The 13,011-nt window shown below is 48.9% G+C and overlaps 1 protein-coding gene across 1 annotated transcript in view; it reads left to right on the plus strand.

The window, feature by feature from the left end:
- The window catches only part of PGK1 (phosphoglycerate kinase 1), a 151,004-nt gene extending 138,957 nt beyond the window's left edge, over positions 1–12,047 (plus strand). Inside the window, exon 11 of the mRNA XM_069612589.1 lies at positions 11,581–12,047. Coding sequence (XP_069468690.1) covers positions 11,581–11,621 — 41 coding nt within the window. The 3' untranslated portion in view covers positions 11,622–12,047. The remainder of the gene's footprint in view (positions 1–11,580) is intronic.
- Positions 12,048–13,011: the final 964 nt, after the last annotated feature.

A 13,011-nucleotide genomic window follows, 5' to 3' on the forward strand; every position in this document is an offset into this window, starting at 1 on the left:
TAGACTGGCGGTGTGGCTGAGCGCCAATGCCTCTACCCCATGCCTCACCCAGGACCGGTCGGTCTGAGGAGCGGGCTTCTAAGTCCTTCGAGGGCATCCCATCCGTGGGGACCCAAGACAAGGCCAAGTACTGAGAGTCCATTTCCGTTCAGGTCAACCTCTTGCGAAAAAGAAAGCCGGTGCTACCCAGTACCGCATCATCCAACCCCGCCCAACCGCCCCCCCCCCAAACCCCCTTGGGTACCAGGACACTAGGATGGACACGACAGACGACATTGCCACTGTCCTTTCATGCCATGGTCGCAGTGGCCAAGCTCTTCCAGCTGATGCCTGAAGAGACCAAAAAGTACGCTTCTGGGCGTCGGCTACAACGATCCTCGCCAAGCTCTCTGTGACTCGTTTGTCAGCGGAGGGCTGTGTTTTCGACGTTACGGGTGTCGATCGTTCTACGGCGGCGTGCGCTCTCTGCTGGTGCGCGCCGGCCGATGGTTTGGGGGCGGCGCCCTTATTTGCCGAAAGCCCAGTCGCTGGTCGCTGCTGCGAGAGGGGCTTCGAACCCGAACGGTCCGAGGAGGCCGCCGGTGTAACCTGCGTCTCCTTGGGCGCTGATGCTTTCTTCGTCTTCGACGAAGAGCTATGGGTTGTGTGCTTATGTGTTGTATCATGTGCGTCGGTGTCGCCGGGGTGTTCATCCCCATAAGCAGGGCGTGAGCCGAGCCCGTCGGGGCCGGGGACAGACGAAGAGCGCGAGCGCTCTTTAGAGGGGTGTACGACTTCCGTAGCGGAGGTCGTTGTTATCACGTTCCTCGTCACTGTCGGTGGTAGCAGCGGCGGGTGAAGACCCGGCCTTCGACATCGCATAGGCCACCCACCTCTTGACCCTACGGTCTTTTAGAGTCTTTGGCTTTAGAAGCCGAGCAACCGTCCTCTTTGTGATCGAGGGGCAAGCAGCGGTTACACCGTGAATGCTTGTCCTTCCAAGTAAACTTGCCCTTACAAAGTGGGCAAAACTAAAGGGTGTCCTCTCCATAGCCGAGGCAATAAACCGTGATAACTACCCCAAGGGAAAGGAAGGGGAAAAGGAAAGGCAGTCCCACGACCCCACTCTCCCTACTGTATTAGGCCTGCGAGGCCAGGCCACGTGTTCGGCAACGCCGAACGCGAGGCCAGGCCACGTGTTCGGCAACGCCGAAGGATCTCCTCCGCTCGTCCCCTCGGTCGAAGATCTTGCTCGGCAGAGATAGCTTCACAACTGCGTTGAGGGAGGGATCGATATATTAAATTTTTAAACAGGAAAAAACGACCAAAGGTCGAGGAGATGGAATCCGCAATGTCTCTCGAGGAGCTCCGCGTAAAGGCGACCAGTAGCTGGGCGGAAAAAACAATCTGAGGGACCTCGACGCGTGAGGGATTGTGGGTACAACGCACGTCACTATAGGGATAGTGTTACAGACACGCCTTGTCGCCGTCCCCTTTTCGACTACGAAAAACAAAATGCAATACTCCGCAGTGACCACTGGATGTCGGATCTATGCACAGCATGTGATTCTAAGCAGATTAACAAACATCAGAAATATATATATATATATATATATACACACACACAAAATGCATGGATGGTTAAGAAATTACACTTCGCCTACAAAGAGCAGTTACAGGAAAGGTTTCTGGCACAATGCAAAGCCCAGTTGTGAATTTGATTTGCGCTTCCCAATGTGCAGAAATGCACAAAGGATTTGCACATTGGGTGGGCGTGTGCACCCGAGATGAGAAACATTCAGTGTATCTGAATGTGAGCAACTTAGTTGATCTGCACGTTTGCGTGTGGCAACCTGCGTAATGCCAAGGTGAACCAAGACCCAGCGTTCGACAAGGACTCTGGGCTGGGTCGAAACGTTGGTGCCTGGGGATTTTAAAACTGGAATACACAACACGAGGCTTAGCAGTTTAAATACGGTGACTGGCCTGGTGTTATGTAAGCATTTGTAGAGTCCAATTGGTGTGAGACTTCACAAGATTTCTCTCTTGGTATTAAGTCACCCACCTTTTAATATACACAAGTTGGTAGAGTGACTGAGCAGCCACGCTTATCTTAGGGGTAATGTGAGCTGTAGAGCTGTACAATGTAATCAGTAAATACAGGTATCCAAGTACTTAAAGTTATAGTATAAATATTTCTACATTCACAAGGATAGCCCGTCTTTAAACAGCAGCAACTAATGGTAACATGAATCCCACAGTTAGGATTCAATTCAACAAGAGCAATAAAGCACGCAAGTAAACTTTTCATATATTATACATATTCCAGCACATTAAGTGACGTCATCTGAGGTCAGTAATACTTATTTATGATCACCATTGAAATATTGAGTTATATGGAGGGACAGTTAGTCAGATCAGAACATACTTTGTACTTAGAAAAACAGTTAGATTCTCCCAGAGGGATGCAGGCAGTCATTTATCCCAGCAATAATAGTGTTCAACAATTAAAACCTGTAAGGGAACAAGCACTGCCAATGCCAACAGGTGCAGAAGTCGGCCTTTAGGGAACCAGGACAGCCAACGTCAATGGGTAAAGTTCTGATGCTCTCTTCTTAGAAAAGGTTTTTAAAATAGTAGTTCAGTAGAAATCACAGAAGCTCAAGAGTAGCTGCCTTGAAGCACAAACTGGGAGGCCAGTGCAGGTGAATTGAGGTCAAATCAAAAGGGGTTTAAAACTGTATTCCTCCAGCTAGGAAGCACCACAATTGGCAAAAGGTAGATGTATCCCATGCCCCACAGTACCTGTGAACTGAAGAATTTGTTCCAGCGGGATGCCTTCCTGTTGCAGTGTAGCAGTCTCTTGGGGGGGGGGGGGGGGTCGGCAGCAATGGATTCTCCTCGATTCAGCAGCCTTTTGTGGTTTAGGAACCTTTTTCCTGAGTGCCAAAGAACAAACAGCTCCAGTTAGAGGTTACGTGATGGCTTGGTCCTGGACTCTGGTGAAGGGACTCTGGCTGAAGATTTCCCGTTTCTTTAGGGTCCTCTGGATTCCCACCAACTAGTGGCCGGATTCGCGCTTCAGAAGACAATGCACTCTATGAAGGCCAGGGGTGCCCAGCCATTGGGATGCTGCAACCTTGGAAAGTCACAGTAAGTCAGGGGTTGCGCTAAAATGAAGCTGTCGCAAGGCTAGTTGGTCCCACCAGCCCAAGGGAGGAGGATGTCCCGTATGGGTCTTCTCAGTCGAAATGAAAATGGGGTCAGCAGAGCTGCAGGGCTTCCCCAGACACTTTGCAGTTCAGGCAGATGCTGCTGGCGTCCCTGCACGTCTTTGTCAGATGTTTTCCTCCAATGGTCGACTGCCTCTAGTCCCAAAAAAACCTTTCCTTTTAAGCAAGTTCCCATTCATTCACAGCCCTAGACTGTCAATCACCCAGCAGGGTCTCTATCCTCCTGGACAGCCAGCAAACCAGAACCGGTTTCACTCAGGCACACCAAGAGACAAAGGACAGGGACGTTTCGGGATCCTCCCACACTGCCTGCCTTTCCAAACTGGAGCCTGGGTGAAAAAACATCCTGCGATGAAAGGACGTTGTACCGAGAATTCTGCCTGCAGATACATGGCACAAGGTAGTAAAAAAAGAAACTACTGCCAGCCAGTCAAGTTAATTAGTATAACAGAATGTTACATGAGAAGTGGGATAAAGGCTTTACTATGTAACCCCCACAGCACTCCACATAGGGTGGTATGTGCTGGACCCACAAAAGAAAAGTTAAGACAGGAATCATCTTACTATTCTTGGGAACAGTAGTTCAAAGAAAATGTAGTTAAACATTAAGTGGCACTGCACAAAAAGGTACTGTGTCACAATGCAAAAAGCAGATGCCTATGGAGTTTGTAAGAAACCCAAAAATCCTAGTCAGAAAAAAACGAGAAAAAAAAATAAGTCCCAGGAGTTAAGGAACAAGTTACTTACCTGTAACGCTTGTTCTCCACCATGGATTCACATGCTCATGATTATTCCCAGTCAGGCTGGGAATCGTCAGTAAAATAAAAACCGGTTTCACTTGCAAACTGTCCTTCTCCTCTAAACCAACCACTGCACTCTGGGTCATACTGCCTTCAGCCAACAACTGCCCTCTCCTTAAGCACCGTCCTCTGGCAGCCATCTTCAGATTTGGTAACACGAAAAGTGGTAGTATGACCAAGAAGAGCTGCAGAGTGGAGGGAGGGGAGGGTTTGCATGTGAATCCATGCTGGAGAATAGTTACTGTTAAGTAACTTCTTCCTTCTCCAGCATGGGGTCTGGCATGGATTCACATGCTCATGAATAAATCTATAGCAGTAAAACATTACACAATCACAGGAGTTGGTAAGGTTAACAGATGCAAATACTCTTACCGCCTGAAGAGGATCAACAGCAAGCAAACAGGTTGTGTAGCACTAGTTGGCCGACCCTGTACTCCCTGCAGAATCTTGTGAAGGTGTGCGTGGACCTCCATGCAGTTGTCCAGCAGGGGCACACTAGACAGGAACGCTGTCCTTGCAGCAATCGCTCTGGTGGAATGGGCTCTCAAACGGCTAGTCAGTTCGCCAACCAATGGCAGTGTGTGATGCTGACGGAGAGCCACCTGGAGATGGAAGCCTTGGACAAGGCCTTCCTATGGTTCACAGGACCAAAGTTCACGAATAGTAGAGGTATTACGAAAACTTTGTGCGTGCCACATAGAACTTCAGAGCACAAGCAACGTCCAGCGAGTGCAAGCTCCTCTCAGCCAGCGACAAAGGTTTCGGAAAGAACACAGGCAACAAAGGCTTGTTGAGGTGGAGTTCTAACTAAACCTTCCGGGTGAAGGAGGGGTGCATATGCAGCACCACACTCAATTTGTGAAAAATGCAGGCGAGGGCCTGGATCTCACCCGCCCTCTTGGCAGAGGTGATGGCCACGAGGAAAGCAGTTTTCCATGAGGGGAATTTGAGAGGGGCCCTGTTATGTATGGGCACTCGTTCCTCGCTAAACCACGGGCTCGTTTCCCTTTAAGGAAGGCGAAACCTGGTACCTGGAAATTGGCATGGCAACGCTGGCGTCCACTCTACTCCTCCCTCGGACCACGTCGAGTAGTGCGCCGGATTGTCACGTGAATTGCTTCCTTATTAGCACCTCCTCCTACTGGTTCGGTGCTTCTGATCACAGATTAGTGGCGTTTGGAATTCTGTTTACCCATATCTGGTTCTTGTTCTCCCCGTTCCTGTCCTTGTTACCCTGTTCTTTCCTCCACAGTGATTGATCACCTTGGTTCCTCGACGCGGACTGTTTATTGGATTGCCTTTTTCTTGTCGCCTTGCCTGGAATTGCCTCGTCTGGTTTCTTGATCTCGGATTGCTATTGGACCTCTCTTGCCTGCTCCATTGGATACCTCGTTTTCTTCAGGTCAGACCTCCTCCTCTTCAGTATTTTGTTCTTGGGATTTCTGGAACTTTGAACTGTAGTAGTGGTACACGGACTAGAGACTTCCTGTGTGTACTAGCGTCCTCGTGCCGTCGGGTCAGGGTGTTATTAGGCGTCCTCGTGCCGTCGGGATAGTCTTGGACTGCTTCTTGTGGATTGCTTGGATTCCGCCTGCGAATACTATCCTTCTCCTAGGACACAAACACCGGTAAGCGGTTAACCTTTTTCTGATGAGACTGGGTAGAAGGAGGGGGGTGGTCTTTGTCTTATTGTTACTGGCAGTTGTTATTACAAAACCTTCCTTTTTGCATTGCATGGTATATCTTGGGTATCACATTTTACAAATCTTGTGGTTGTGGTGTTATCTCACCTATGCAGGTTTGGTTCCGAATTGCTGCATGATACCCTTATCCAAGTCTCCTTGACATCCCGCATTTCAACCCGCGTTGTTCCACGGAGACTCCAGGATTTCCATCGGCATCCATTCTTTTCTCCAATAGATCGCTCTGGTTCTTTCTAGTCAAAACCAGAGGGGTACATTGGGAAGAGGAATTCATCGGCTACACTACGAGGGCAAATCTGGTATCTGACAGGCCCGATGCATAGGCTCAAAAGTCCCTCCCTCCTCCATGAGCCTCATCAGCACCACATTGAGTTCCCACACTGTGGCAGGAGCCTTCACCAGAGGGGAAGATCGAAACAGTCCTTTGAGGAACTCCTTGACAAGACGATGGGACCAAAGAGGAGACTGTTGATTGTCCTGGAGATCTGGTGTAGCAGGAGATAGCCGCCAGATGCACCTTGATGGAGGTGTGCGCCAGCCCCGCCACGGCCAACAACAAGTATGAAATAATCTGTGGGGCTGTGACCCTCAGACGGTTGATCTTCTGCGACTGGCACCATGTAGCAAAACGCTTCCACTTGTGCTGCAGCACTGAGTCGATGACACTCGGACCCTGGCAAGGACCTTGGTGCAGTTCACCAGCAACTTGTATCCTCTGAACTCCAGGGCTGCAGGTTCAGAGATCCTGGGTCATGGTAAAGGATTGCGCCTCCTTCTCTGGTGAGCAGATCCGCGACCACCAGCAGCTTGACAGGATGCGACGGTGACAGACGAGAAGGTCTGGGTACCAAATCTGCCTCGGCCACGCCAGGCAGACAATCATCATGTATCGGCACTAGGAGTTGAATGATGACTCGCAGCAGGAGAGGCAATGAAGGTAAAGCATATAGGAACAGGCCTTCCCACGGGAAGGAGAATGCCTACCCCATGCTCCTCAGCTGGTAGAACCTGCTGGTGAATTTCTGGCATTTGGAGTTCGCCGCAAACCACCACAAACAGATCGATATGGGGTCTGCCCCACTTGAGGAAGATGCAGTCCACCTGATCTTGCCGAAGTTCACCTTGTGGCAGGAGCCACAATGGGGTTCTCGACTCCCACTAGGTGAAAAAGGGATGAGAAACATCCCTTGGGCAACGGGCCAGCGCCACAAATCCTGCGCCTCTCTGAAGCGCACTGGGATCGGGTGTCCCCCTGCTTCCTGATGTAGAACATCGTGGTTGTGTGGTCCATGAAGATCCTCACCACCTTGCCCTTCAGGGATGGCCAGAATAATTTGAACACGGCCCGCAGGATATCCTCCAGGATATTGATGTGGAGATCCTTCTCCTCTGGCAGCCACAGGCCTCTGCCATGCAAATGTCCGGTGTGGGCACTCCAGCCATCCAGGGAAGCGTCCGTGGTGAGAGTCTTCTGGTATGTGTTTTTTTTTTTTTTAAACTCTATGCCCCGGGCGACATTGGAGTGGACGCCCCATCACCTTATCGTCCGATGGAACTCTCGGCGAGAGATCTTGTCTGTGAAGCTTCCGGACGCTTGCACCCAGCAAGCATCCAAGAACGCCTGAAGGTCACATCCGTAACCTGCAGAGTCGGATAAGGTAGCTGCACAACATCATGCCGAGCAGCGACTTGATGGGCCTTACTATGGCGGCCTTCAGTGACAACAGCTGTTGCACCTTCCCCAGTATGGCCACTACCCTCTCTCCCGAGGGTGACGCCAGGCATGCGACCGTATTGAGCCTGGCTCCCAAGAACAGTGCATTCTACGATGGTGTCAAGCAGGGCTTCGGATGGTTGACGGAGAACCCCAGATCTGTCAGCACCCGGACAGTCCTCTCCGTGTGTTCCATGGCTACTTCTGTTGACTTAGCCCAGATGAGCCAGTCGTTGAGGTATGGGTAGGGCTGCTAAAGAGTGCCCAGGGCACAAGCTGTCTACGTATCAGTCTTGATGGTCTATAAAGACTTGACGACAGTCTTCCCGAAGAGGTCGTCCCCGAAGGGCATATCCAGTACTCTAGTCTGGACCTCTTGCCGGAAATTGGTGGTCTTCAGCCAGCCTTGACGACAGAGGCAGACACCAACACCGTTTCCCCATCTGTCGGAAGCCTGTGTCAGCGATGTCCAGGGCCACCGTGATGGCACGGTCCAATGCCACCTCCCCTTCCTGCAAAAGGGAGATCACCTCCAGCAGTTTGTCGTTGGGCAGGAAGTCCAGAATCAGGGCCAGTTTGTACCAGAGTTCTATCGTCGTACCTAGCCAGGATCGCCAGTGCGTTGGTCACCTTGACTGTCGATGCTGCAGAGTAGATGATCCTTCTCCAGATGGCATCCAACTTCTTCCCCTCGCTGTCCGGAGGACTAAGACGTGGGGTTGGATCTCCTCCTCGCAGCCGTAGGCACCTGGGTGCATACTCTGCACTCCGTATTGTTTCTCTAGCCTATCCTGCTTGGCTGGGGGCCATAGGCGGGTTCTTAATCAGGGCCAGGGGACCCCCAGCACACCGGAAGGCTTTTCGGAAGGCGACTGGACACTTTCCTCGACGTTGTGGGAGAGGTCGAGCCGATTCTTACGAAACATGCTTCTCCAATACCCAAAAGACGGTAGACCTTTTGTTCCAGTTGGGCTTCTCCATCAACGAAAAGCAGTCCAGCCTAGACCCCAGCCAAATCAAACAATTCCTAGGGGCTCCAATTCAAACAAAGGACGGCCTCGTCTTCCCCTCCAACGAGAGGGTCCAAAACATGCTGTTTCAGATCCCTCAATATGTGACCGGTCGAGAGGTGACGGTACGCAAAGCAATGCGCTTGCTAGGCATGATGGCGTTGTGTATTTATTTGGTACCTCACGCGCGCCTGCGCCCTATGCAAGAGTGGCTCAACAGCCAGTGGTGTCAGGCCAGCGGATTATGGGACGATCCAGTGGTGGTCTCGCAGGCCTTGGTTCTCTCGCTACGATGGTGGACAAAGGAAAACCTGGAAAAAGGGAAACCCTTTGCCACACCCGTGGCGGAAGCCACTCTAACCACAGACGCATCCCTAACAGGATGGGGGGCTCACCTATCCCATCAGACTGCTCACGGAGTGTGGACTCCGAACGTAGCATCCAAACACATAAATCTACTAGAGCTACTAGCTGTGTTCAAGGCGCTAAAAGCCTTCCAGGAACACCTACAAGGCACACCTACAAGGCACAACTGTGTTAGTCCTTACAGACAGCACCACAGCCATGTACTACATCAACAAGTAGGGGGCACCCACTCTCCAGGACTGTCCAAACTGGCCCAAAATATATGTTAGTGGGCTCTCAAACAAAACATGTTCCTACTGTCCGAACATGTACCATGGGAACTCAATCTGCTGGCAGACAAACTCAGCAGAGATTTCCCCCTGCCCGAAGAGAAATTTGTTTACGCTTTTCCCCCGACTCCCCTTCTCAACAAGGTGGTGCACAAGATGCACCAGGAACAAGTAACCATGATACTGGTGGCCCCAATGTGGGCCCGACAGCCATGGTTCGCGCACTTAATGGAGATGTCTCTATCTCCCCCAGTGAAACTCCCCTGCCCATACAACATGCTGTCACAGGACAAGGGCAGGACACCGCATCCATGCCCTCAGACCATGAACTTAGCAGCCTGGCTCCTGAGATCGTAGAATTTGGACATTTACAACTCCCGCAGAGATGTATGGACATCCTCAGGGAAGCCAGAAAACCTAATACTTGCCACTGCTATTCTAGCAAGTGGAAAAGATTTGTCATCTGGTGTAGAATTAAGAGCATCAACCCAGTTGACTGCTCTCCCACTAACATTGTTCTGTACTTGACCCATTTACTGGATTCAGGTCTAGTCTTCAATTCCATCAAAGGCCACCTAGCGGCACTTTCCGCATACACCACTTCCCAACTTAGTGTCGTGGTGGAAGATACCAGTTATCAAGGCCTTCATGGAGGGGGTAAAGAGAATACACCCTCCGATAGCTAACCCAGCTCCCGGATGGGACTTAAATGTGGTACTTTCTAGACTCATGGGCCCGCCTTTCAAACCCATGCACAAGGCAACTCTTAAAGACCTCACTCTTAAAACTGCTTTCCTAATAGCTATCACCTCCATTAGGAGAGTAAGTGAACTACAGGCTCTTTCTGTACTAGACCCCTTCGTAACAGTTCACAAGGATAAGGTGGTTCTACGCACACACCCAAGGTTTGCACCAAAATTCATATCGAAATTTCATGTAAACCAGTCAATAGAACTACCAACATTCTTTCAAAACCCTTCCAGCTTGGGAGAAAAAAGTCTGCATACACTGGATGTGCGCAGAGCTGTCATGCTCTACATGGAAAGAACCAGACCACTAAGAAAGACTAATCAGTTCTTTGTCTCGGTGGCAGCAGGAAGAGAAGGAGATGCAGTTTCAAAGTCCACTATATCTAGATGGATTGTTCAATGCATCACTCTCTGTTACGCTCTTGCTAAGAGAGAACTACCCTTCAAGCCAAGAGCACATTCCACTCGAGGCACTGGGGCTTCCATAGCATTCATTGCAAATGTTCCCCTTGAGTCCATCTGCAAAGCGGCTACCTGGAGTTCTGTGCACACCTTTACAAAACACTACTGTCTAGATGCACACTCTAAATCTGACTCCCAGGTGGGACAGGCAGTATTAAGACATCTTTTCTCTACTTTTCTCTACTCGATGCCACCGCCAACTCCGGGTACTGCTCGCTAGTCTATGCACAGCATGTGATTCTAAGCAGATTAACAAACATCAGAAGACAATGCATTACTTACCGTAAAAGCATTTCTGATGGTTGTATCTGCTTAGATTCACATGCGCCCACCCTTCCTCCCCGCTCGGATGGAAGGAACATAGACATCCTTTTCTATATTTCTCTCTTTTCTGGACTCACTCACGTCTAGAAGGCTCCCTCAGGGCAGAAAAATACAAGCAGAGGGACCTCGACGCGTGAGGGATTGTGGGTACAACGCACGTCACTATAGGGATAGTGTTACAGACACGCCTTGTCGACGTCCCCTTTTCGACTACGAAAAACAAAATGCAATACTCTGCAGTGACCACTGGATGTCGGACCTATGCACAGCATGTGAATCTAAGCAGATACAACCATCAGAAATGCTTTTACGGTAAGTAATGCATTGTCATATATATTTATTATTCTCCCCCGAATAAAGAGAATTGCTTTTTTTACTTAAATGGTTCACAATGTTTATATGGCCCACGACTGAGAAAATGGCGCTCAAGTGGGTGCTGTGAGCCTGCCAATCGTTCGTTTTGGGAATTTTGTCCTGAAAAATAAGTTTAAAACGGTGCTGGCCAAGGCAAAATTTGGCTCGGAGCTTTCTGAAAATATGCAGGTCACCTTTGTATTGGGTGGCATGCCAGTTTCTATTTTATAGTGCCGCTTCTCCATGATTTCAGGCTCTATTATATATTTTTTTTTTTATATAATGGTATGTTGTGTATCTGCCATGCAAAGCAAAAGGATGGGGCATATGCCTATTTTTTAAGAATTTGAGAGAGTCCAACTGTGAAGGATCTCACCATGACAAAACGGGTCTAACATTTACACTTTCATGTAAGACCTATCAGTTTCCAGTTACTAAATTGGTTTCTTAAATTTAGTATTAAAATTTAAGAATTGTTCTCTTAAAAGAAGAACATTACTTGTTATAAAAATAGAATGTAATCTAAAAGCACTGTACAGTCAAATCCTCGTATCTTGTACCTGAAAAGCTGTTTTCACTTGTGATCTGAATTTCTCATCTTTCTTTTCAATTCACAGGTAAAGTTCTTCCCGGAGTCGATGCCCTGAGTAATGTTTGAGGGGTTGAAGTCTATTCCAACCCTTCCTGCATCGTCTCCATCTTGAACTGCTGCACTTCTATACACTGGCTGTTCCGTTGACCTGCTCCAAAATGTAAACTAGTTGGAAAATGTACCTATTTGCACTTTACTCACGATTGTGCGACAGTTTACATTTTAGGGACGTCAATGTTCATTGCACAAGCCCTGTGGTGTATTTACTGTACTGTTTTACCCTTAGGCTGTATATATTGTATCTTCCATCAACGTGAACATTGTAGACTCCCTTTCACCTCTATCCCGGCTGTCCCACTTGTCTTTTAAAGTCTGCAAGCATTTCATCAGTCTAAAATGGTTACAGCAAACCATGTTCACCTACCTGACACAACGTAGTGCTCAGCTGTGGGAACTGCGAAGTAATAAAAAAAAAAAATCCTTACTGTAAAATGTGTGTTTATTTAGTAATCCTGCCAACAACTGGCAGATCTGATCTTCACTTTGGATTAGATTTGGCTGCAACAACGTGTGTAATCGTGTGTGCACTAGTGACAGAGCTACCACGTGTCAGCTGTTACCTGGAGTACCCAATGGCTGCTGGTATGTCTTACCCCCCCCCCCCCCCCTTGCTTTGTGTAGTGCCTTTGCTCTGAATTTCTTGTATATATAAGCTTTTAATAAAATCATTCTGCTACAGCACCAGGAGTCCACCAGTGCTCACCTGTAAATACTGCGACGGTTCTAAAATGCCCAGTCTTTTTCTTAGTAAAAGCACAACCGGGCTGCACATTAAACACATATTGCAATTTCCTGGAACAGCAAGAAGGCAGGGAATAACGGGGTATTATCGAACACTTCTTCAGCTCGCGTCCTGCACCCTTGCCCCCAAATAGTCTCGTGTTGCTCGAATGAATGACTGAATTCATTTACGCCCAAAGCAAGTTGCCATATCCTTCATCCAACCTTTGACAGTCGGAGCTGGACCTTTCGTCCACATCTGTTCAACAAAACGCTCCGCCCATATCATCACTAGACCCAATATGTTCCACCGCCAGCTGGTATTTCACCCTTTCACCAGAGTAATCCAAATAGTGGGCAGACCTCAATTTGAATCCCAGTTCTCTTTGAAGGAGTCTGGAAAAAAAACTCCCTGAAATCGGCCATTACTTGCATTCCCAGCCTAGATTTGGAAACTCAAGTGTTCCAAACATTATATCTGAAACCATGACCTCTCAGGATATCTTATGGAGTAACATGTGTGATGAACAAATGTAATCTCTCATTTAACCTTGTAGTTGAGAGCAACCATTTTGGCCTAACCTGGTTTATATTTCCACTGTTGCTGTCGAATTGGATGGCTCCTTCTTTCGGCTTCGATCCTTCTGCAATGCGATACAGCAAAAAAGGTAAGTCG

Source organism: Ambystoma mexicanum, chromosome 5p, assembly GCF_040938575.1.
Source record: "Ambystoma mexicanum isolate Mex_15411 chromosome 5p, UKY_AmexF1_1, whole genome shotgun sequence".
Taxonomy (NCBI): Eukaryota; Metazoa; Chordata; class Amphibia; order Caudata; family Ambystomatidae; genus Ambystoma; species Ambystoma mexicanum.